At 52.9% G+C, this 23,399-nt stretch overlaps 10 protein-coding genes across 10 annotated transcripts; 5 read left to right on the top strand and 5 right to left on the bottom strand.

The window, feature by feature from the left end:
* Nucleotides 1–325: 325 nt before the first annotated feature.
* CKM354_000598700 (uncharacterized protein) lies at nt 326–4,165 on the top strand (the record flags this gene model as incomplete). The annotated part of the gene is made up of 1 exon (XM_044801280.1): nt 326–4,165. The coding sequence occupies one exon, from the start codon at nt 326–328 to the stop codon at nt 4,163–4,165; it is 3,840 nt and encodes a 1,279-aa protein (XP_044657215.1).
* Nucleotides 4,166–4,650: 485 nt separating this feature from the next.
* Nucleotides 4,651–7,962, top strand: CKM354_000598600 (uncharacterized protein; the record flags this gene model as incomplete). The annotated part of the gene is made up of 1 exon (XM_044801279.1): nt 4,651–7,962. One exon carries the CDS (start codon nt 4,651–4,653, stop codon nt 7,960–7,962), a length of 3,312 nt encoding a protein of 1,103 aa, XP_044657214.1.
* A 201-nt stretch (nt 7,963–8,163) lies between these two features.
* Nucleotides 8,164–8,914, bottom strand: CKM354_000598500 (uncharacterized protein; the record flags this gene model as incomplete). The annotated part of the gene is made up of 2 exons (XM_044801278.1): nt 8,164–8,548; nt 8,619–8,914. 2 exons carry the CDS (start codon nt 8,912–8,914, stop codon nt 8,164–8,166), a joined length of 681 nt encoding a protein of 226 aa, XP_044657213.1.
* Nucleotides 8,915–9,535: 621 nt separating this feature from the next.
* CKM354_000598400 (uncharacterized protein) lies at nt 9,536–10,774 on the top strand (the record flags this gene model as incomplete). The annotated part of the gene is made up of 1 exon (XM_044801277.1): nt 9,536–10,774. One exon carries the CDS (start codon nt 9,536–9,538, stop codon nt 10,772–10,774), a length of 1,239 nt encoding a protein of 412 aa, XP_044657212.1.
* Nucleotides 10,775–11,349: 575 nt separating this feature from the next.
* Nucleotides 11,350–11,961, bottom strand: CKM354_000598300 (NEDD8-conjugating protein UBC12; the record flags this gene model as incomplete). Its single annotated transcript, XM_044801276.1, has 2 exons — nt 11,350–11,792; nt 11,856–11,961. The coding sequence occupies 2 exons, from the start codon at nt 11,959–11,961 to the stop codon at nt 11,350–11,352; spliced, it is 549 nt and encodes a 182-aa protein (XP_044657211.1).
* Nucleotides 11,962–12,881: 920 nt separating this feature from the next.
* Nucleotides 12,882–15,970, bottom strand: CKM354_000598200 (oxysterol-binding protein related protein OSH3; the record flags this gene model as incomplete). The annotated part of the gene is made up of 2 exons (XM_044801275.1): nt 12,882–15,872; nt 15,935–15,970. The coding sequence occupies 2 exons, from the start codon at nt 15,968–15,970 to the stop codon at nt 12,882–12,884; spliced, it is 3,027 nt and encodes a 1,008-aa protein (XP_044657210.1).
* A 1,244-nt stretch (nt 15,971–17,214) lies between these two features.
* On the top strand, nt 17,215–17,899 carry CKM354_000598100 (uncharacterized protein; the record flags this gene model as incomplete). Its single annotated transcript, XM_044801274.1, has 2 exons — nt 17,215–17,301; nt 17,360–17,899. The coding sequence occupies 2 exons, from the start codon at nt 17,215–17,217 to the stop codon at nt 17,897–17,899; spliced, it is 627 nt and encodes a 208-aa protein (XP_044657209.1).
* Nucleotides 17,900–18,663: 764 nt separating this feature from the next.
* Nucleotides 18,664–19,131, bottom strand: CKM354_000598000 (uncharacterized protein; the record flags this gene model as incomplete). The annotated part of the gene is made up of 1 exon (XM_044801273.1): nt 18,664–19,131. One exon carries the CDS (start codon nt 19,129–19,131, stop codon nt 18,664–18,666), a length of 468 nt encoding a protein of 155 aa, XP_044657208.1.
* Nucleotides 19,132–21,141: 2,010 nt separating this feature from the next.
* On the bottom strand, nt 21,142–22,412 carry CKM354_000597900 (uncharacterized protein; the record flags this gene model as incomplete). Its single annotated transcript, XM_044801272.1, has 3 exons — nt 21,142–21,173; nt 21,233–22,040; nt 22,110–22,412. 3 exons carry the CDS (start codon nt 22,410–22,412, stop codon nt 21,142–21,144), a joined length of 1,143 nt encoding a protein of 380 aa, XP_044657207.1.
* Nucleotides 22,413–22,997: 585 nt separating this feature from the next.
* On the top strand, nt 22,998–23,387 carry CKM354_000597800 (uncharacterized protein; the record flags this gene model as incomplete). Its single annotated transcript, XM_044801271.1, has 1 exon — nt 22,998–23,387. One exon carries the CDS (start codon nt 22,998–23,000, stop codon nt 23,385–23,387), a length of 390 nt encoding a protein of 129 aa, XP_044657206.1.
* Between the last annotated feature and the right edge of the window lie 12 nt (nt 23,388–23,399).

The raw sequence follows: 23,399 nt of genomic DNA, 5'->3' as shown, positions 1-23,399 counted from the left end.
AGCCACATTGTAGGAACAACCAAGCGGTGCTTAGCACACGCGAGAATGCTGCACGATGCCTGCTAGTCATCATGCATCCGGAACGATGGCGTAGATCAAGCAGTGCGCCGCAACCTTCAGCTCTTCCTTTGCGTTCGACAAGACGACAACTGACTAGCAACTATCCTATCTTCGCGCTCTCGCTTCATTCTGTCCTAACGCAGCTGTGGATTCACTAAACTAGCCGCAGTTGCTGTCGATCGCTGCGTCGCTAGCTTTTGAGCCATGCCGCGAAGCATCAATACATGATACAGCAATAGTCCACTTCTGGAGACGGAACTCTACAATGGTGCCGCGCGCGGCAACCTTCCTGCTAGCCTTGGTAGGGACGAGCGCCGCAGTAGGCGATCCTAGACCATTCCATGGGCCATATCGAATTCCAAAAGCACACGAGCGTCGAGCCGACATCAACAAGCCTCCATTCCCTCTTGGCACAGGAACTACCGCTCTCACATCCAGCAAGGCCGAGACGCTACAGGAGACGTCGACTGCTGTAGCTGGTGCACTAGAGAGCAGCCATGCAGCGACATCGACGGCATCTGATGCCACTCCGCCAACGCTGTCGAGCACCGTAGCTCAGAGTGAACTTGTGCCAACATCTTCGGACAAAGGGACGCAGGCTCGCAATAGTAGCAGCCCATTCACACAACAATCAGTTCTGTCCCAGACATCCATTACTGCACAAGTGCCTACGACAAGCCTGCTCCGCGAGACCGAGGCGCGCCAGACCGGTAGCAATGGCACTGGTCGAATATCAGGCTCACCAAATATCACAACCGTTGGACCGACAGATGCAATCGTATCCAGCCCGAGAGCTGCGGAAAACAGTAGCTGGATTCTGACAGGCAACACGACAACATCGCTCTCACTGCCACGCATTGTAAACAGCAGTAGCAGCAGACTTCCTCTTTCGAACTTTAGTTCGAGGCTGTTTCCTTCGTCACGGGCAATAGTACCTTCTGGACACGGGCCTTCCTTGGGAAACCTCACTGCAGTGCACACCTTCAACCCGCCGCGGCCGACCATCTGTTCCGGTGCAACGCTCAACATCAAAAACGCATCACTAGACTATTGGTATGCACAGACTTACACGCAAGTCGACTCCACGTTCTTGATCGAGTTCAACGAGAACGATACATCGACTGGTTGGACTCTGTTGCCTGCGACAGGCACGCTGGACATCACTTCGGCTATCGCCAATCCCGAATGCTCGTCCACCACATCTTTCGCCGCAGATATCAGCCAATCCGGAGTGGAGTACTACTGCTCAGAAACAGCTACACCGGCAGCAAAGTCTACGAGTGTTGTTGAGCAGACTGCTTACATACAGCCAAATGCGACGACCTCGAATGGCGAACTACCGGATGTGGTCATCGCACCAACACCAGCCGCCATCACGGTGGCGAATGCTGCTGGGACAAGTACGTATCATGCTGGGACTTCGGTCGTGCATTTCTCCCGATATGAAATTGTGAGCAAGCAATCATATCGACATTGGAATGGCAGCCAGGGTTGCTCGGAATCTGCTCAAGTATACGACCTGCCCGAACCCGCAAGTTTCGAGTACCAAGAAGAAACAACCGTAAACGAATCACTTGCGGTTGGGAAACTGGGCCGATTCAATGCCGCTCTCCTTCGAGTTCTGAGCAGTGCGGACGTGGAGCTTCCCAGGAATGTGGCATTGGGAGACCTCGAGGCTGAACCAACGGTCGTTGTTGTGGTCGAAAAGGTCGTCGCTGCTGCTGCCGCCATTCCTCTGGGCTTTGTATCACCATCGCCAAAGCTGGAGACACCTACGGCTACTTTGCCACCTGGTCTTTCTTTCGAAGCCACGACTCCCACAGAGCCAGGTTCGACATTCGTACCGATCACTGCACACGTCGAGAGGTCAGCTGAGAGCCTCGATGTGCCCAGCAAGACAACTAAGAAAGCGGCTACCCCTCAAAATACAGGTGGCGCGGATGTTGGCTCCAATACCGCCACCGGGGATGGCGAAGAGACCGATGATGATAATGATAGCAGGCCCTTGATCTCGGTGCCGTTTGTCGCTCATCTCGAGAACAGTGCTGTTACACTCGCAGTGCCACTCGATCCCACCAATACTCAGAATGTGGTCACAGCTCAATTTAGTGGGCGAGTGGTAACCGCGACCAGGCTACCAGGCGCAAGCCCAATTCAAGGCGGAGATGCCAATGTCGGCCGAATCGTTTCCATCATCCAAGGTGCTGCGCAGCCTACTAACGCACTCGAGGTGCTGAACCAAGCGCAGGCAACGTTCTCTGCGAATGGTCCGGCGAGCGCTATTGCTGCCGGTCTCGGCTTACCTCCACTTCCTGGCGACAGCGATAATTTACCTTTGGCTTTACCGCTGGATTTGGGTTCTCAAGGGTCTGGACTATCAAACAATGAGCTCGTCCGGCCATTGATCATCGGTACTTCTGTCTTCTCAGCTACAAGAGTAGGCGAAGGACTTGTGATTGAGGATCAAACAGTGGTTGCGGGCGGCGCACCTATCACCGTAGCTAATCACGCTATATCATTGAGTCCAGGTGCTACAGCCGTAGCTATGGGAGGGAATGTGGTGAATGTTGGAAGTGTCTCCGGTATGAACGGCGCTGCAAATGCTCCAATGCTGACCCTCGGCGATACAGTCCTTGCTGCCACAAGAGTGGCGGCTGGTTTTATTGTGGCTGGACAGACACTCTCAGCAGGAGGTGCGTCAGTCACTGTCGGCGGCTCTGCCATCTCCTTGAATGAGGACGCGACCGAGATCAAGATCGGTGGATCTACTGTCAACATCGCGTCTCAAGGCAATGTCGGCGCTGCCGCAAACATTCCTGTAATTCAGGTCGGCGCCGATCGATTCACAGCCAATGCTGCTACCCAGTTCAATATCGATGGAACGATCCTCACCCCTGGAGGTCAAGTCGTTGCAGCCGGGACCACAATCAGTCTGGGGACAAGTGCGACGGCACTCATAATCGACGGCACATCGCAGCAGCTTTCGCCACCGGTCATCACGCCTGCACCTCTCCTGACCATTGACGGCATAGTATACAGACCGAATTTAGGCTCAACGTATGACATCGACTCCACCTTTCTGACTCCCGGAGGAGAGGTCGTGGTATCGGGTACCACGATATCGCTTCCCACGACAGGCCAAAGTGTTATCATCAACGGCATTGCACGTCCCATCGCTACAGGCCGGCCGAATGAAGCGGATTTTGTCACCATAACAGCGCCGCCGGCGTTATTTCTCAATGGGAGGCTCGTCACTCCGAATGCTGGAACATCGTATATCATTTTTGGTCAGACGCTGTCGCCTGGTGGCTTCATCACACTCGAGAGACCATACGGAACAGAAGTGATATCACTAAACTCCGCGGCCGATCAAATTGTGCGGACAGCTAATGGGCAATCCTACACGTCGTATATTGGTATGGTCGGAGCAGCACCTGGAGGAGCTCCAATTTTGACTATCGACGACGAGACATACTCCGCGATCGAGTACAATGTCGGGTCTGGCGCAACATATCTGATAGACGACCAGACCCTGAAACCTGGAGGTGTGATCACAATAGAGCGCTCGAATGGCAAGAAAACAATCTCTCTACTTCCTGCTGGGACTGCCATTGTTCTCGGGTCCAATGGGATCACGAGCACTTCAGTCATCGACGATGCGTATGGTGTTCGTCCGACTCGAGCGCCAGTGCTCACGATCGGTGGCGAGACTTTTACGGCCATCAACAATGGAGTAACTTACAGTATCGATGGCCAAACGCTCACACCAGGAGAGGTAGAGACGGTGACAGTCAAAGGACATACGTACATTGTCAGCCTGTCACCTTACGCCACAATATTGGAGGTTGTCGAGGTCGGAGCAAATGGAACGGCTATCACAACCATTTTCGAGACTCTGTTCCCTGCCACAGCAGCAGCTGCCACCACGACGAGTACCGAGTCAATCAACAGTGCGTCCACGACAGCCAGAGCTTCTGGATCGAGCAGCTCACCCATAGAGGCTTCGAGCGCTGATGACCAGAGTGGCGCTCTTCATCCCGCCCCTACCACAATCGCTGTATTCTTGCTGGTCATCAGCTCTTTGGCGATGGCCATTTGGCTATAAGGTGCTAGTCCTTTGCAATCGTTTTCTGAAAGCATTTTCCTCTCACGAAGCATATGAACGGCGTTTACTTTGTCGGAGATATAATGTACTAGTGGGCTGTGGCCCAATGCAGCCGCTTTCACAGATTGGTAAAAAGTATCCTTTAGCGGAATTTTGGGATTTGACAGTGCGGCATTCTGGATGAGAGTGGCCCAACTGACAAAGACGAAAAGGTTTGAACCAGGACGTTCCCTTTTATTGCAGAGGCAGGGCGCAAGGACTTGCAGAAAGCTATACTTTAGTCGATAGTCGGACATATAACCGTCTCAAATGCCCGGGGACGCGTAATCGCCCTGTAGACTTTTGGCAGGGGGTCTCGTACTTCCAGCGATGAACAGGGACTTTTATCCTAAAACACGTGGCGTTGTCTGTACCTTCTTGAAGCCGTTGATGGGTGCGGAAGTATACAGACAGCGCCATCCCCGATTCCGTCATCTTCACACAACATGGCAAAGGCATCTACAGTCCGAAACAAGAAAGTACCACCATCCGCCTCAATCTGGGAAACCTCCTTCGCAGTACCAAATTTGCATTGTCCAACATGCGTCACTCATATCACCTCTCTGCTGGACCAGCTGAAGCCGGTGCCAGTGATCAAGTGTATCTCCATCATAAATCGCATTGTCACTGTCGAGCATAGCAGTCAGCTCTTGGTCACAACTATACACGACATACTGAGTTCAAATGGCTATGAAGTCTTCGATATCATCCTCGATTCTGCTTCGAATGAGCTCATCGACAAGCCATCGTCACGAAGCCTTTCACTGGAACAAGCTGTCCGAAATTGGGACTCGAGGGTCGAAAAAGGCGAAATGAATGACGACGCGCGTCTGATGCATGTCGCCAATTGCCACATGTGTGCGGCGCATCGGGAATCAGTCAAAGGGAAGAGTGGCTCATTGTCTGTCGTTGTGAGCGGCTCAGAAGATGCTCCGAAAGATTTCTCGGCATTGATCTCGATCGATGGCATGACTTGTAGTGCTTGTATCAGCACTGTTACAAACGCACTACAGGCTATTCCGGCTGTGCAGAGAGCTGATGTGTCTCTTGTTAGTCGGAGTGCTACAGTGTTGTTCAAGTCGAATGAGGCAGAGACAACGACAAAGGAACTTCTTGGCGCTTTAGAGGATGCTGGATATGATGTTCAGCTTGTTGAGTTGAAAGCTGCGGAGCAACGAGGAGTCAAGGCTGCTGCGACAAATGGCGAAAGTGCCACCGTTCGGACAGTCGTACTGGAGATCTATGGCATGCACTGTCTTCAATGTCCGGAACGAGTTCTGCAGACACTTTCGGGACTTGGAGTCGAGGTCAAGCAGCCTCCCACACTCGAAGAACCTCTCATTACGATCTCATATATCCCCGACATTCCACGTCTCTCCATCCGACGAATTATACGCGAACTTGAAGCCCTTGATCGCTCCTTCGTGGTCTCAATCCACAAACCAATCACGATCGAAGAACGTTCACGACAAATGCTACGCCGAGATCGTCGAAGTATCACCATCCGTGCCATACTAGCTGGCGTCATCGCGATTCCCAGCCTATTTATCGGAGTCATATACATGAACTTCATACCAAAAGACGACCCAGGTTACAAATATCTCATGCAGCATCTCCACGGCGTAACCCGAGCAGAATGGTCGACCTTCATTATGGCAACTCCAGTCTACTTCTTCGCGGCAGATTATTTCCACGAAAAGACGCTCAAAGATCTCTGGGCGCTTTGGAGACCTGGAAGTCCCGTACCTATTGGAAGAAGATTCTATCGTTTTGGGAATATGAATATGCTTATTAGCTTGGGGACGACGATCGCGTACTTTGCGTCTCTGGGACAATTGATCGTCAGCGCTTTAAGGAATGTGCCGAGTTCAGAGGGGGGATCCAGACAATCGTTCTTCGACTCGGTTGTGTTTCTGACATTTTTCTTGCTCCTTGGTCGACTTGCTGAGGCGACTATGAAAGCTAAAGCTGGTGATGCGGTTTCTGCTCTGGGGAATTTGAGGCCTACGACGGCTGGTCTCGTGGTACAAGTTGACGAAGACGATATACCCAGAACAGAAACCGTGGACGTTGACTTCATCGACGCAGGAGATGTGATTCGAATACCAAATGGTGCAAGTCCGCCCTGTGATGGAGCGTTGTTGAACGAATTTGCGGAAATGGACGAGTCAAGTCTTACGGGCGAGTCTCGTTTGGTCAAGAAACAGCAAGGAGATATGATCTTCTCTGGAACGATCAATAAAGGGTCGCCGGTGACTATTAGGGTGACCAACCCCATCGGCACCTCTATCCTTGATTCTCTGATCCAAGTCGTTCGTGAAGGGCAGGGTAAACGAGCACCAATGGAGCGAGTCGCGGATCTTCTCACAGGATATTTTGTTCCTGTGATCACAGCAATCGCAATCCTGACATGGGTCATCTGGCTGTCTTTGGGACTTTCTGGAATACTACCTGACGATTACCTTGATGCTGATATCGGTGGCTGGCCGGTCTGGTCCCTTCAATTCGCAATTGCTGTATTTATCATCGCTTGTCCCTGCGGCCTTGGATTGGCAGCGCCAACAGCACTCTTCGTTGGTGGTGGGTTGGCGGCAAAGCACGGGATTCTTGTTAAAGGTGGAGGCGAGGCGTTTCAGGAGGCTAGCAATTTGGATGTCGTTGTCTTTGATAAGACTGGAACGCTTACGCTTGGTGTTGAGCCGAAGATTGTGGAGTGTGAGGTATTTGAAGATGCGTGTGGTCTTGATCGGGCGACCATACTTGGAATGCTTAAATCTATGGAGGAGAACAGCTCTCATCCTTTGGCAAGGGCTGCCGTTGAGTTTGCAACTTCGAATCAAGCGGTCGCAATTGATGCTCTCGAGGTTGAAGAGATTGGTGGTCGTGGACTCAGGGGTGTTGTAAAAGTCGCTCGCGATGAAGATTCTGCGCTGGAGGTTCTGGTGGGCAATGAAATGTTCCTCGAAGACCACTCCGTACCGATACCATCCATCACCTCAAAAACTCTCCACAGCTGGAAGTCCCAGGGATACTCCGTCCTCCTCTTCGCATGCCGCTCAGCAACAAAACAATGGAAACTAACGGGCATCTTCGCCGCATCCGATCCCCCACGCCTCGAAGCAGCACAAGTCATCACAACTCTACAAAACAAAGGAATCGACGTCTGGATGCTATCCGGCGACAATCCCAGCACAGCCGCAGCCATCGGCCGAAAAGTCGGTATACCTCCAAGCAAAATCATCGCCGGCGTACTTCCCACCGAAAAAGCAGATAGAATCAAATATTTGCAACGTGCCTTACAACCCAAGAAAGGGGGAGGACTCAAACGCCTTCTCGGAAAGAAAGGCAATCAAGTCACAATCGCCATGGTCGGCGACGGTATCAACGACGCTCCCGCGCTGACGGCAGCCGACGTCGGCATCGCCGTAGCTTCAGGCTCAGATGTCGCTATTCAATCCGCCTCTTTCATCCTCATGCAATCGGATCTTCGAGCAGTCCTGACGCTCGTGAGCCTCAGTAAAGCGGTTTTTCGAAGAGTGATAATGAATTTCTGTTGGGCTGCAGTGTACAATTTGATTGCGTTGCCTGTTGCTGCGGGAGTCTTGTATCCGGTGAGAACAAGTGGAGGTGACCATGTGAGGTTGGATCCTGCGTGGGCGGCTTTGGCGATGGCGGGGAGTAGTTTGAGTGTTGTGACGAGTAGTTTGCTGTTGAGGAGTAGGGTTCCTTGGGGGGTGGGGTATAGGGCGGAGAATTGAAGGTAAGTATATGTTGGGCTCTCGCTGTATAGTATATGAGAGGTAGTGTGGCTTGTATAGTGGGAGTAGTTTCTCATTGTCAAGCGAAATGTTGTCGACAGCGCTCGAAACTAGAGATATAAGTGCACATCCACATCTTCGAAGATCTGATCAACATCTTTTTCCTGCACTTAGCCTCGCCCTGATTCCTTGCCGTGCTTTCTACTGCTGCAAAGGAAAGCCGATTCCTAGCAACAACGCCGGCTCATCCACATTATGATGCTGATAGCTCAACACTCCCACCCCACCAGGCTCCATCATCAAACTTAAGGGAAAAGACAAATCGTAGCCCAGCCATCTCCTGGCGAACGCTCTCGTCGTGTGCCCATGAGCGACAATCACCACATCTTTGGGCTCCGAATCTTTCATATGCGGAGCTTGCAAAGCTTTGATCTCGGCAATCACAGCATCTAATCGAGCTGTGACTTGTTCAGGTGATTCGCCGTTCACGCAGCCGTCGCGCCAGATATCCCAGGGTCGATCAGTATCGAGGCCCTCGGACTTACGTTTGTTGCGGATTTGAGATGGGGTGAGACCTTCGTAGTCACTGTTGATACGTGCGTGGAATCAGCTACCCTGTCGGTCTACAGAAATTTTGATGGAATGGATGAACCTACCCATAATCCCACTCTGCAATCTCTTCTCGGATTTCATAACCTTCAGTTTGTCCAGAAAGCAATTCGTACGTCTTGATTGCTCTCGTCCGTGGGGAAACGAGGACTTTGGCGATTTTCTTCGGGTCAAGCAGTTTGCCTTCGCCGTAGACTATGCGACCTGTTCCTCGGACTTGATCTTCGCCTTCTGCTGTCATTGGAATATCTGTTTTGCCTGTGTGTTGCCCAGACATGCTCCATTCAGTTTGTCCATGGCGGATCAGGAAGACCCTTGGAGTGGAGGCGTCTTTGTCAGGCATTTCTCTGGTTTACGTTTAAGTTAAGTATATCGTTATGTGAAATATAGGCGAAGAGATATGAAGTGGTAGATCGTCAGTAGAATACTTTCCGTTGAGGTCATTGTCGGCCGATGAAAAGCCGAGGGGGCGGACTCGCCCGTGGACATGAAGGCTGCATATGCTCTTTCCATAGCGATCTCTTCCTTGCGGGCTCACTACCCCGAATTTCACCTCTTGGCTGTATAGAACAGCGAATGTCTCGAGGATGAGCGGCAACACGGCGATCAAAAGACTCGAGGAGATCTGTTGCCAGGGATGACGGCATTTCAGGCGGCCTTGGCGCTCCAGACTCCAATGCTTTCTCCGCTTGCAATGACATCCAGACTTCTCCTCCGCTCTGCCATCTGCTAAATTTCTACCTTTCGCAGCTGTGTTTGTCGCAGGCTCACAGCGCGGTCGCTGAGCTGGTCGACAGAAGCGGACGCCCTGCAATCGACAAGTTCTGTCATCTCGCTGCTCGCTGGCAGGTACCAGATCAGGAAAGCGGTCTTAGGGCTGCGGATCCACTTTGACGCTGTTATACCTCGACTCGAAGGCCACTCGACGAGAGCAAAACAAGATCACTAAACCAACACTACCACCATGGACAAGGTCGTCTATGTCGTCAAGTCAATTCTGGGGATGCCACAGGCAGCGAAAGCATGGTACAACCATCCCAAGTTCATGAATTGCCAAGACCTGGACTGGGGCGTTTCCGGCTATCTGCTCATCGCCTGTGTGGTCGGCATCATTACAGTCGTCGTATACGCCAACTCGATTGGCTACGATGTGACGAACAGAGACGGGCAGTATGGCATTGGCGCCGGAGGCGACTTGAAGGCAGATCCGAATAGACCACCAATCCCGCCACCCACAACTATCACATCGCTTCGTGTATATCCCATCAAGTCGTGCCGCGGCTTCGAGGTAGACTCAACACGCCTGCGAAAATCTGGCCTTACACTGGACCGCAACTGGATGTTCATCGACAGAGCCACCCGCAAATTCCTCACAATCCGCGGCGACCCCTCCATGACCCTCATCGACACCGCAATCAGCGACGGCGAAGGCGAATTACAAGGCCAACAAATGCTCGACATCAGCATCCACAACACTGAAGGCCGAGTCACCATCCCCGCCTTCCCAACCCAATCCTGGCTAGACTCCAACACCACCCTCGAAACCGTCGAAATCTGGGAACAAAACACAGACGGCTACATCTACGGCGAAGAAATCAACTCCATCTTCTCCAAATTCTTCGACAAACCCGTCTGTCTCGTCTACAAAGGCCCCACGCACCGTCTCGTAGCCATAAACGGCAAACCAGAACTCTACGGCAAAGACGTCCCACACCACTTCGCAGACGTCATGTCCCTCCAAATCGCCAGCGAAGCCTCGATCAAGGACCTCAACAAACGTCTCAATATTCCCCAAGGCTCCCCAGAAACCCTCACAATCGAACGTTTCCGCCCCAATATCATCATTCGTGGTCGTGATGACCACCCTTGGGAAGAAGATACCTGGAAAAGAATCCGAATCTCAACTTCCCTTCCTCACGAAGAAGCACTCTACAAACTCGATCTCGACGTCGTGGCGCGATGCGCGAGATGTCAAGTTCCAAATGTGAATCCCGATACGGCAGAGAAGAATCCCAAGCAGCCGTGGGATACGCTGATGAAGTTTCGAAGAGTGGATGAGGGCGGGCCGGCAAAGTATAAGCCTTGCTTTGGTATGATGTGTATTCCGAAGAATGAGGGGAAAGTTGCTGTGGGCGCAACGCTGGAAGTGCTGGAGACGACGGATAAGCATTTGTATTCTTTGAGGGCTTTCAAGGACTTATGAGGGAAGGATGGTGGGCACTCAGGAGGACAGAGTTCGGCAAAGTCTGCGGGAATCGAAAAAGTAATAAGAGATGCTGGGATTATCAGCGATATGCCAAAAGTAACGTAGCGTGCAAGCACATGAATCCCGAAATTAAGAGCTCTGCCATTTGATATGAATGTGCTGTGCACACTTGGCTGGTATTGCTTCTTTGAGGGTCACACTGTGAACCAAGTACAGCATCATCTAAATTCCGAATTTCGGCAAGTCGATGATCAATACCAGCGACAAAAACAATGTAACGACTAGGTGTATCTCGGTGGCTCATGCAGGTCCTCTATGTATGATGATGTAGCCTGTCCCGCACCCGACTAGTCCTATGGTATCTCGCTCAGACTGAAGCAAATCTTTCACGCTGCAAAATGCACTTTACGTTGACCTGGTGAACTTCCTCTCCCTCTGCTTGGCCAGTGATACTGCCTGTGCCGCTCCTTGGGCTCACCGCCCTCACCGTGCCAGTCCGGCGGCCTCCCGTCCGATACTCTCGATGCTTGTGAAGCTGCTTGAATATGCAGGTCCGATGTACATCTTTTCTCTCACTTCATGACCCGGTCGAACGCCTCGCCCTTCACACTCCCTCCCGCCATCGCACTCCTGACATTCCTCTTGAATCGGTCCCGGTCGCTCATGAGGTCGTTCGCGGCGTCCTTGTTCAGCGGGTCACTCGCGTTCGGCTCCAAGAACAAGAATTGCAGCCCCACTATGACCGCGTTCAGATTGAGGACTGGTTTCCAGTCTTCTCGTAGGATATTCAGGCAGACGTTGCCCTCGAGGTCGATGTTCGGGTGATAGATCTTCTCTTTGCACTTGACTTTAGGTGGCTCGTGGGGGAAGTTCTGGCTAATGGCGAACGAGAAGTTGAAGACGCCGCCTTTGTACAGGCCTTCGTCGGGTGTGAGTGTGAGGGTGAAGTTGAGGATGTCATCGGGGTTCGGGAAGTGTGTCTTCATCGTCGAGCCGAGGGAAAGTTCCGAGAGATCTGGAAATGTGAGTCAGTACGCACATCGTCGCAGTCGCTGTGGAGAGGTATGGTATGACTGACCTTTCTGTACGCGCAGTTGCGCTGCTGTCACCTTCTTCTTCTTTGCCCCGCCAGCAGCAGCCTCGCTCTTCTGCTGCTGCTGCTTCATGCTCCATATTTTCAGCATTTTGGCGACGGTCGGCGGGTGGCCGCAGAAGTGTCGCAGGTCGTGCCGATGGTGAAGGTGAGGTAAGGGGAGGGGAGGAGGTTGTTGTACAAGAGGAGAGCGAATCGCGTGACTAAGTGGCTAGCGGCAAGTGGCAGCGAGAGTGACGAGTTGGTATCGATAAGTAGGGTCGGCGAAAGTTCGCGCGCGATGTGTGGCGCTGGGGTTCACTCTCAGGCACCCAGGCAGCAGGCAGCAGCTGACTGTGCGACTTCACCTTCACCTGTTCACCTGTGTTCCTTCGGCGCGCTGTTGGTTTCTTCACGCTCCTGAAGACGCTTTCGTTCCAGTTCCAGCCGTTCGAACTCCAGTTTGCGTTTGGCGTTGCTGATCGAGACCTCGCTCCACGATGAGTAGACTTTGGCAAAGATGGTTGGGCCGAGGAAGAGGAGCGATCCGAAGATGACCAAGCGACGGAGGCCTCTACGCGGTGACAGCATTCCAGTCCGGGACGGTATTTGCCCTATATCAATCAATTGAGAGTCGAAATGAAGTACTGTGCATATAAGGTGATGAAGAGAAGGAGAAATGGAGCAGCGCCTCAAGCTTCAAGCCACAATGACGGCCAATGGCTCTGTGCTCCACTCGTCTGGCTTTTGACTTGAGCAATTGCGTCGCCAACCACATATCGTGAAATTCCCGCAGGCAATCCCGTACGGCACGTTATCACGTTGCTACGAGGGTAGCAAGCACCACACAAACTACTTGACTCTACCCAGATTGGACGAAACGAATTACTGCAAGAGTCTCGGTAGTCCATCGAATCACTTTCTTGCTCATGCTATCGAACACAGTAACCATGTCTGCGTCTCGCAGTACCACATATATCGTACACACATAGTCGGGTATCTCCTCCAAAAAAAGTCCATGCGGCACCCAGCTCACGTCTCAAACACCTCCTGTACGCCACTCCAATCACCCGCTGCACGCTTATCCCAATATCCTCCAACCTGTTTCAACATCCACACTTCTTCGTCACCATCGACATTGGCGACCTTCTCAAAGAACTGTGGCTTCCATGTCTGCCCATGGCTTTCCAACACCTTCCTGCGAGCGCGCTGCCTCTCCTCCAGACGCGCCTTCAATCCTTCAGCTTTGTCTACATCGCCAGCCTCCAGTGCCTGCTGGTCTGGTCGAAGACGAGAATCGGTCGGCGGTAAGCGGTTAGCCTCGACTTCGGTGATCTCGTTCAGAGCTGCCGCGAAGCTGGTGTATCCATAGACTTTGGCTGCGTTGGGCACCAAAGATCCGACCTTGAAGACCGTCTCGTCTGTATCTGTACGTTTCAAGCTGTCGGTCCACTTTCCCACGAGCTCCACGCCGGTTGGCGATTCGCCCTCGAAAATTTGAACTGTGACGTCCTCGCTGCGTCCGGAAAACATACCGCCTGCCTTGAAAGACACCACAGCGCGCATACCATTGGTCTCGCACTGGATAGTCATCGTTTGCACTGGCTCGACATATTTCTCGCCAGCGATAACGTTGCGCAAGAAGCACGTTGCTTGATTCCACGAGAACTTCTCTCCAGAGGCATGCAGCACCACTCGTGCTCTGCCATCGTTGTTGAGTTCAACGGATTTTCCCCAGAACTTCTGCTCCGGTTTTGGCGACTGCGTGTAGCACCAGCCTCCGTTTGCAAGACTTTCAGCTTGGCATGCCATGCGAACGGGATGATGGCTGACTTTCTCTGCAACGAAACGGAAACCCAAGTCTTCTCGTACAAGCTCGAATGTTTCTCCAAGCATGGGGTTGAATGGCTTGCGTAGTGCTCGCTCTTTCACGCGATTGTAGGAGAAGAAGGATACCGCGAATGCTGAAACATACATCAAGCGCTCCGTAGGGGTGCTGGCTCCTGCTGCTGCATCGAGCAGCTGAGGATATTCAACACTCTCGGCCAAACGCTGGAGCAGAGAAGTCGGCTCGTTGGCTGTGACTGGCATGGCAACTTGACTGAGGTCCTTGCCTGCATTCTTTCTCAAGAATCCAATGATGCTCGGAGGAGGCTGTTTGGGTCCTACAACAGTGGTTCTTCGCTTGACACGTGGTAATGGCAGCGGTGGCAGCTTGTCTGGTACCTTAGGGTACAAGGCTGATTCTGCGTTCTTTCCAGCCGCGGAAAATAGTATCGATCCCGCAGGTCGTTCACCAGCATCACTACTAGTGTCTGAATCTGCCTCGGAACGATCGTCGAAAAGGTCTTCTTCCTCGTTCTGCTTGGTGAGATCGCTGGAGCGCCGTATGTTGAGCAGCTGGGACGGGTTCTCGCCTCCATCTGTCGCATCAAAGAACTCTTGATCGTCGATCGAATCCAGTGACATTCTTGAATTCGCTGTTGGCAATGGCGGCTGCCTTCTGGTCTTGCTTTGCGCGATCAAGTCGGAGAACTCTGACACGACTTTATTCAGATCCTGAAGAAGCGCTATGCAACGTTCGTGCACATCGACATCTGCCGTGTGATTCGAGGCTTCAAGATTTTGCCCACTCGGCCGCTTTCGTACACTCAAGCCACCTGGCTGAGGGGAGCTGGCTCCTGCGGTGCTAGGCGATGGTACCGCCAGCTGCGCGGATACGCTTCTGCGAAACAGAGCAGTCGAGTTGCGCTCTACGCTTGATTGTCGCTTCCAGAATGGCCGCTTGCTGTCTCTCTTCTCATCAACCTCAGGGAAGTATTGGTTGGCCGAGTCGTACGATAGGGGACTGCCGTTATTGCTACTACTGGCAGATGTGGTCAATCCAAGGCCATTACCTCCGGATCCAGATGTGTATTTTGGATCGGTGTCCTTCGCCAAACCTCTGACAGCGTCGCGTGTACCAGACACCTTGCTAACCAATTGCTCCACGCGCGCCCACTCGCGTTCCTCTTCAGGATTGGGACTCCTCGGCATCGGAAGGTCTTTGAAGTTCTTCAATGGCGTCCCCGGGCCTGGAGTGGTTACTGCTGTACGCGATGCTCGATCCAAGGCATCCCTCCAACCCTCGTAGTCCTTCTTGTTCAGCGCCTTGAGATGCCATACTTCTGCACCAGAGTCGACTGAGAACTCCTTTGTGTTCTCATCCACGCCGACTGCGCACAGTGAGAGAGGCACCGCACCACGCAGCGCAGAAGAATGCCGATTCCTGTAGTATGAGAGCGTTGAGCTTGTGAAGTCCAGTGAGAAGAATCGCTTCGCATATCCCTGACCCTTCTTCCGTCTCTTCTTGTATAGTGTGCCGGTGTAGAATGTAGTCCCCTCGATGCCCTTTGTCTCTACTCCGCCCTTCGAATGTGGTCTGGGATCTTCCAACACTGCACGATGCAGATTCGACGCCAAAGAGTCGCTCGAATCGTTGGCCGGTCTTAGCGAAGGACTGCTGCTCTTGCCACTGACGGTGTTACCGCTATGGCTCGAAAACGCCTGCGAGTAGTGGAGGTGGTGTCCTGACTTCGGCGGCGAGTTGGTGGGATGGGTCATGAGCACGAGCGTGACCTGCTTCGACGTCTGTTTGGAGAAAGTGTTGTCGAAGACCAGGCCATACGCTCCTCCTTCTCCGCCTGGCACGTCGTAGCGGCCCATGGCTACTTTGTCTGCCTCGCATCTTCCGGCCCATGCCACGGACTTGATTCCCACGTTGTGCAGCTTCTCCACCACATCTCCCTTGCCCTCTGTGACTGAAGGCCGGCGCGGCACCTGCTTCGGTCTCTCTACTCCATCGAGAGCGGGTGTAGTTGGGACGTCCTTCGCGTTATTCTCGACGATCTCCTCACTCGGAAGGCTGCCATTGCGCGTGCCTGGGTGCTTGAAGATGCCAAAGTTGATGCTCTTTTTGTTGGGTTGAATGGACCATGAAATCGAATGGTGCTCCGGTACCTGAATCCAGCGTACGACGTAGCTCTAAGGCAGAAACAAACGTCAGCTCACGTCGAACATGGCGAACTCTGTTACTGCCACAGTACCTTGGAGTGCACAATGATCTGCTCTATTCCAGCCATAATCCGGTGCACATGGAAGAGATTGCAGGGCGTGTACACTGCTGACTATTCATATGACTCTGGCTCGTTGTGCGCCCATAATATTCGGCATGCGGCGGATCAGATGTCAACAAAGCTGTGGCCCGTAAAGCTGGCTGGGATGGCTAGCTGGCGTTCTCGGTGGTCGGCGACAGCTTCACCCCCGGTTCGGCGATGACTTCGTGCGTAGCAGGAACGGGCTGGAAATGAAGAAACCGGTTTGCTAAGCTAATAGCGTCACTACTGGAAGCGAGGATGAGAATATGGCGCGGATGTGCTGGGCAGATGCAGAAAGGCGAACGTGTTCTATTTCCTGCCTGCTGACTATGATGTCGCTGCACCATGTGCGCGCGCGCCTCTCTTCAGCCCTGTTTGACGGGCCGAAGCCGAGGATCATCAAACCACTTTCTCCCTCACCTGCCCTCCTAGTGATTGTGCTGCGCCTGCGTGGTTCCTCTTTGGTGCGTTCGTTTGCTGGCGAGGCCTTTCGCCTTGAGTGCATGAGCCTAGCGGTTCGCTCTCACCGAACTCGCTTCAATCGAGGATACGACGAATACGCAATACGAATGCAACATTCTCTGTCGTGACTGGCTGGCGTATTGCAGCCATTGGGCTGAGCGAATGCGAGCGCACTTTCCTGCTGCCTACCTGCAATGCGCCCACATCAATGTGGAGTGCATATATTGCTCCATCAGGACTGGCGTCCTTAGAGGACGCAGAGTCGAACTGCGGGACCAAGCACATAGCTATTCGTGTTCAAATATCCCGATAGCGACCAACAGGTTCCGGGCTCGGAACTGAAGTCCCCGCGCGTGCCACGCTGTTCTGCACGAAACTTCAGGAAGTAGGAAGTAGAAGACAGAGATCTCCCGCTGGCAGAAAGTACATTTCCAAAAGTGCAAATATGAGAAGATACAATTCTCTGACTGCTGACTTCTGACTTTGTGAGGAACAGAGCGAACACTCGACCTAGGAGACAAGCTCAGTGTCACTCATGTCTCGACAAATACAGGTTCGTCGTTGAATATGATCATCGATACTGCTGGCAAAGGATCACAGTCAACACTGGAAGTTCGAAGACTTGTCAGGCAGCCTATGGCCAAGAGCGCTCAGAGTGGCGGAAAACAGGCAACAAGGCTGCCAAGAGCGAACTGAAGTAGCTCATACGAACCCTATATAGTGAACGATCATCGCGAGTGCATCGCCATTACCATTGCGACTCAAAGATGGCTTCTCCGAGTGAGCACGCCAACAATGACTTGGAACCAGGCCGCCTCTGCCCAATCTGCTGTGCAGCAGACATACCATCTTCAGTAGCCCATTTTGCCCATAACGCATACCACTCCACACCTCGACTTACACAATCCGCAGGTTATAGACCACTTCATCACGCAGAACCAAGACTATCACGATCAAATGGACACCCACTTCGTCCTCATCGACAACCTAACAGAAACCTACACAACCGAAACCGAAATCGGCGACATGGAAGACGAACAAGACCGAACCATAACCTCTCCAGACTCTCCTTTCAAAAACAAAACCCCCGTACAATGTCAAAGACTTCTTTTCCAATTACGTCAACAGACAAATTCAGATATAGACTATACTTCCTTCGTCATCATGGACGAGAGGTCTTTGCGCGACGATACGGTGCTCTTGGTTATCGCAGATGATGGAGAATCAGTTGAAGATCATCAAATTTGTTCTATTCGAGTTTCGTTCGAAATCGCGCAATGGCGTCTTTCGGGATACATGATCGGAGATTTGGATCCTGGAGAGGATAAATGGACGGCAGAAGAGAGGACGGAAGATGGGGTGTTGAGAGACGGGATGGATCTGGAATGTGGATGTCTTAGTCAACGGCTTCACGATGAGGGGAGGATGCATAGTAATGCAGGTGAGGGGTGATGCAGGCATTGAGAGTACGGAGTAAAGTTGAGTCAAGTTTATGCAGTTGAGGCAACAAGGTAAACGGAACAGAATCAGAAATAGGAAGGACAGGACAGCTGGAAAGCTGGAAAGTAAAAGTGCTTCAGGATCGATCTTTCGATTCAATGTTTGTACGTAATACAACATTCCTTCCATTCTCCACCTCCAGCTCCACCAAAATAACTTCTTCTTTCGATTTGTGCCGTAGCAGGCGCCCTCGGCCACGAGAAAGAGAAACACACAACGGGGTATCATTCTCGCCGGTTGTCACACATGAGATAGTAGAATACAAAACAGACAGAAAAACCAGACCCAATATCAAACATAACTTTTTCCGTGGTGTCCCAGTGCCATGCCAGGCAAGGTTTCCTCCAAATTCAAGAACGCCGTGATGCTTTTGTTGTTATTTGCTGCCGATTTCGAGGGGTTGTCGGGCAGCTGTGCGTAGCCAAAGGGGTTTTAAAATGTGCCCGACCGGGTAGAAACTTGATTGAGAGCCAAAGCACTCTCAATAGTAAAGAAAAAATCAGTCGCCACCAGCGCCGTCGCTTTTTGATCATGCGAAATGATGCGAGAATCAAGAACCAGCTCGCTTAAAAAGTAGTTGTCGTTCGTGAAAAGTCGTAAGAGAGATGGGTCTGCACAGCCAAGAAGTGGCAAATCACCGAAAGATCAGCAGCACTTGCTGATCGATCGAGGTGGCTGTGAGACATTGCAGCGTCCTAAAACGGAGTGTGCTTGGCCTACGATGAGCGTCGGCTGAAGATGGAAGAGAACATGCCGGACTCGCGTCGGGTGTTGGCAGGTCGGTCGGAGGAGTCGCTTGCCGATGAGCTGGTCGAATTCTTGCGAAGGGAAGAAGAGGAGACGCGGTCGTCTTGGACGGTGTTGCCTGCGCCTCCACGGCCGATGCGGTAGACTGGGGTTGCGGCTGTCTCGCGAGCCTTGAGCATCTCCTCGTCGAATTGGAAGATGTTCTCTTCGGTTGGGGTGATGGTGTTGCCCATGCCGCCTCGGCCGGTAGTGACTGTGCGCTTGAATGGGCGGGTGAGAGAGATGCGCGACGCTGGGCCAGTGGCGTTGTGACCAGAAGTGAGGTCTTCGGCCTTGTAGCGGTGGTAGTTGCCAGCACCGCCGCGTCCGCCCATGATGTAGCCTCCCGATCGGGGGACGGACGGGTGTGGTTCACAGACGGAGTATCGTGAAGACATTTCGAGTGTGTTGTGATGTGGCGTTGTATGTGTGGACGTGTAGAGGGTGATGTGCAGTGACGACACGATATAGGTGTCTTGGTTGCAAGTCCGGAGCAGTGGTGTTGTGTTGGTGTTGTATGTGTGAAGTGAGGAAGGAATGCGAGCACCTACCTGGGAGGTAATATACCTTTGTCATTGCGTCTCTTGGTTCTCTGCATTGACGGGGCCCACGGTCGCCAGTGATCAAAGCAGATCCATCACGCGGTCAGCTGGGTTCCTTGGCTGGGGACGCGCTTTGCAGTTAACTGCTAGACGCAAAAATCTCTGAGCGCTGGCTGAGGTGTCTCTCACGTACCGCCGCTAAGCGACTAGCGGCAAATCCGTGTGAAGAGGCTCCGGGGGCGTCTGGGCGCGTGAATGGCGTCGGCTGCGAAAATTTTTGCGCCCATGATTCGCCTTCACGGCGTCACAGCGCCATGCACACACGTCCATGATGGCATGTCCAGGTGTTCTGGCGACGATAGCATCATCCTGGGCCTGCTTTCGCTCATCATTGTGACTGGCGATGCCCGGAATTGCAAGTCACAGGTCACGCCTCCGCCACGGCTCCCAAGTCATGTGTGCACGCAAGCGCCGTCTTAATTCGCTCGGCAACGTCCCGCCTAGTTTCCTGGGGGTAACAGAAATCGCTGCCAGAGTTTCTATTACCCCCTCAGAACTCACGATGTTTCCTCATTCGTACTGGCGTGACGACACTTTGATGGTGCATCATGCTGAGGAGCGAGCACGCTCTCTCTCCGCGTGATCCAGCTGCTCGCTTGCTCCGACGCCTTGGCAGCGCCGGCCCACGTGTCGTGCATCGCCATCTCGGACTGGGAGGAGTATTGCCATCTCTCAGAACCATCTGGAACGCCGTCTGACTGCTGCAGGAACAGACGCCGCATGCGGACCACCTTCTGCTTTGCGATTCAGGAGAGAAGCCCGAACAGCAATGATCTGGCAGTGCGTGCCCGAGAGCCCAGCTCGATCCTCCGCAGAGTTTATCATCGAGCCAGGTGGACGGGCCAAATCCCGAAGCCCGAACTTTTTTACATAGCCATCGAGATGTCTCTATCCACCCACCGACACGCTACATCGTCATGAATATTCTGCGGCACGCACAAACAGCCTGGCGCTCATTGTCGCCATTTTAGTGCTGGTAAACGTAGTCAGCAGGTCTACCACAAAGCACTCTAGCAAGGACATCTTATTTCACTGGCCTAGACTTTGGCACCGTTTCTTCTCAGGCCGCGATTGGCTCGCGCTCAGACAATATGCTAGCACGGGATTCAATGGCCAAATAAAGACCTTCAGCGTTGCAATGTGCCCAGGGAGTCACGACGAAGTTTCTTCCTTTGTTCTGATCAAGGTCGTTCTCCACTGGCCATCGCGAATCGCACGACCATAAATGTGGCATTGCATGGCACGCCTATCTGTTCTGTTGTGCTACTTTGGACTGCTCTGACCACATTTCGCGATTCTTGTTTCTTCATGTCGGTCACCGGTACCGCAGCAGCCACGTTTGCGATGATCAGTGGCTCGGTCGCTTCCCCGCAAGCCAAGGTCTAGCGTTGTGCGGTGAGCGGAGACGGTCCTCTCCATGTGCAGCCTTGCCGTACCTGAGACTAGGCCGGGACGCTAGTACGTGATGGTTAAGTAAAAGTTGATCTGCTGCTCCGCTGTTTTGCAGCTCTAGTAGCATGACGCCCGCTTCACGATGCTACATCCTCATCCACCACCGGAAGCACGTTTGTGCCTCGTAGGCCGCTGACGCGGACCTTGAACTAATCAGAGAACGACACGGAGGGGTAGCAGCGGTGTTACGAGGAGGTTCGGATCGCGCTGTCAGCAACGTATGGGATCGTTGTGCTTGGCTGCAGGTGGTGTAGAGGCCGTCGACGTCGTTGGGGGTCGTGGAGAGCGTGAACCGTGCGGAGCCGCGTTCGAATTGAATCACTGAAGGTAGCCGCTGGGGTATCTTACGCATGCTCAAGCAAACTTCTGGTGGATAATGTCCGGGTCTGGTACGCATTAGCTAATACACCCGATGACGATCGAGGGTATGGGGATCGTGACTTACTCTCATGCCAATCGTCAATCGTCACATACATCTTCCTGAACGTGCTCAAGCCAGCCAGGATACTGCCTCCGATCCACGTGCTCCACAGTCTTTCGGGAGGCGCAAATATCTTGATGCGCATGTCCTTGACTGCCAGGCGTTGGACCTCGTGGAGCAGCCTATCACCGAATCCTTTGATCATTGTCGAACCGCCAGAAAGCACAATGTTGCCGAATAGCGCCTTGCGCAGGTCCATGTCAGTGCGATTGATCGAATCCACGACAATCTGATGCAGACCGGGCCATTCGAGCCCGATCAACTCCGGCTCGAAGAGAATCTCTGTTGCTCGGAATCTCTCTGAACCGATCTTCAGCTTCTTGCCATCAGGTAGTGTATACTCGATGGTCTTGCTCTCCCCGCCACGGTTGCTGGCATTCAGCCATTCTTTCTCCTCTTTCTTGGGATCCAGAGCAACATATGACACCTTCTCTTTGATCTGCTTGACGATCTCTTTCTCGGCGCTGGTGTGGAATACGCTGCCTCCCTTCCTCAGTAGTCGCTGCAGCTCTTCCGTGACATCTCGTCCAGCCACGTCTATCCGTCGTATGCTGTTTGGGATCGCGAAGCCTTCGTAGACGGGTACCGCGTGCGACACTCCGTCACCAGCATCCAGCACAATACCTGTCGTTCGTCCCGAAGCGTATAGCGAAAGCACAGCCTGTATTGACGTGTACAGAGCAGGCACGTTGAATGTCTCGAATAGGATCTGCGCGGCCACGTCCCGATTGGCACGAGGGTTGAGAGGTGCTTCGGTGAGCAGAATGGGGTGCTGGGCATATGTTAGTCCCACAGCCCCGAGCACTGCCTTCCTCGTCGACTGACCTCAGCCTCGACATACCTCTTCACTCAGCGTTTTCAGCTCGTCTGTGTAGATGTGGTGCCAGATCTTCTCCATGTCGTCCCAGTCGGTGACTATGCCATGTTCCAAGGGGTAGCGGAGCTTGAGCAGTCCTCGCAACTCTTCCGCGCGCTTTCCTATGAAGACGTCACCCTCCAGCCCTCCTGCGAGTACCCGCAGATGTTTCGGGCGGCCGACGAAGGACGGAAAGTAGCTGCGTGGTTTGTCCTCGCCAGCATATCCGGCTCGAATGGTGCCGCTGCCATTGTCGATGACGATGGGCGTGTTGTGCAGGTCGCCCATGGTCGCGAAGTCGTGCTGTTGCCGTCTGGCAGCGTACTACCGGCGACTTCGTATCATATAGCGCGGTCGTGAGTGCGTGGTGAAGTGATCGCGACGCGCTGGATGTTTCGTTGTTGATTGACGTGCCGAACTTCCGCCGACCGCCTCACTTGCAATTTCACAGTCTCTCTGTGGAAGTGACGTTTCGCTTCCCCACACAAACAGCGATCACATTCCAGGTCGGCTTCAGTAGCAATGCAGCCGGTGAGCGACAACATGGTCGAATAGGCAGCTATCGACGCTAGGTCAGGCACAGGATTCTGTCGGTGCTAGAAATTCCCGTGCGCATCTTCACAGGATGCGGAAACATCCAAACTCAGCTCTACCCAATCTCCGGGACCGAGTATATGAACTTCCTGTAAGTCTGCACTGACGATTTTGATAGCATTCTCACATACAGCAATCATACACACTCGCGCAATCTCAGATCACAACAACAGGATCAAAGCCATTCAGCAACACCAATCACAACAAGACAGAGACAAGCGCCCAAAAACCAGCACGACCACAAAACCACCCACATATACACAAGGCAGAATAACAGCAATGTCTATCTCACAATCCAACTGGATTCGCTATGTCTGTGGGGCATTCGGCGCAATCTTTATCGGCTTCGGAATCAATTGTTTGGTCAATCCAGTGCTAGCTCTGTCCTTCTTCGAGCTCCCCTACTCGGACTTGCCAGATCAAAGGATGTTCGCCGACGCCATGCTCATGGCATATGGCTATCGAGATTGCTTCATGGGATTCGCAATTTTGGCACCGGCATACTATGGAAGCCCAAAGGCCCTGGGCTGGATCATGTTGGCAGCGAGCAGTGTTGCCGCAGTGGACGGCTGGGTCTGTTACTCGATCGTTGGAGCTGGGGAAATGAACCATTGGGGCTACGCGCCCATGTTGGCTATTATCGGGGCTCCGTTGATTGCAGGCCTTTGAGAGCGTGTTGAG

The sequence above is a fragment of the Cercospora kikuchii genome (assembly GCF_019650295.1).
Source record: "Cercospora kikuchii DNA, contig_00003, whole genome shotgun sequence".
Lineage (NCBI taxonomy): Eukaryota > Fungi > Ascomycota > Dothideomycetes > Mycosphaerellales > Mycosphaerellaceae > Cercospora > Cercospora kikuchii.
The sequence above is the reverse complement of the archived record's forward strand: the minus strand, read 5'-3'. Positions and strand labels throughout refer to the sequence as shown.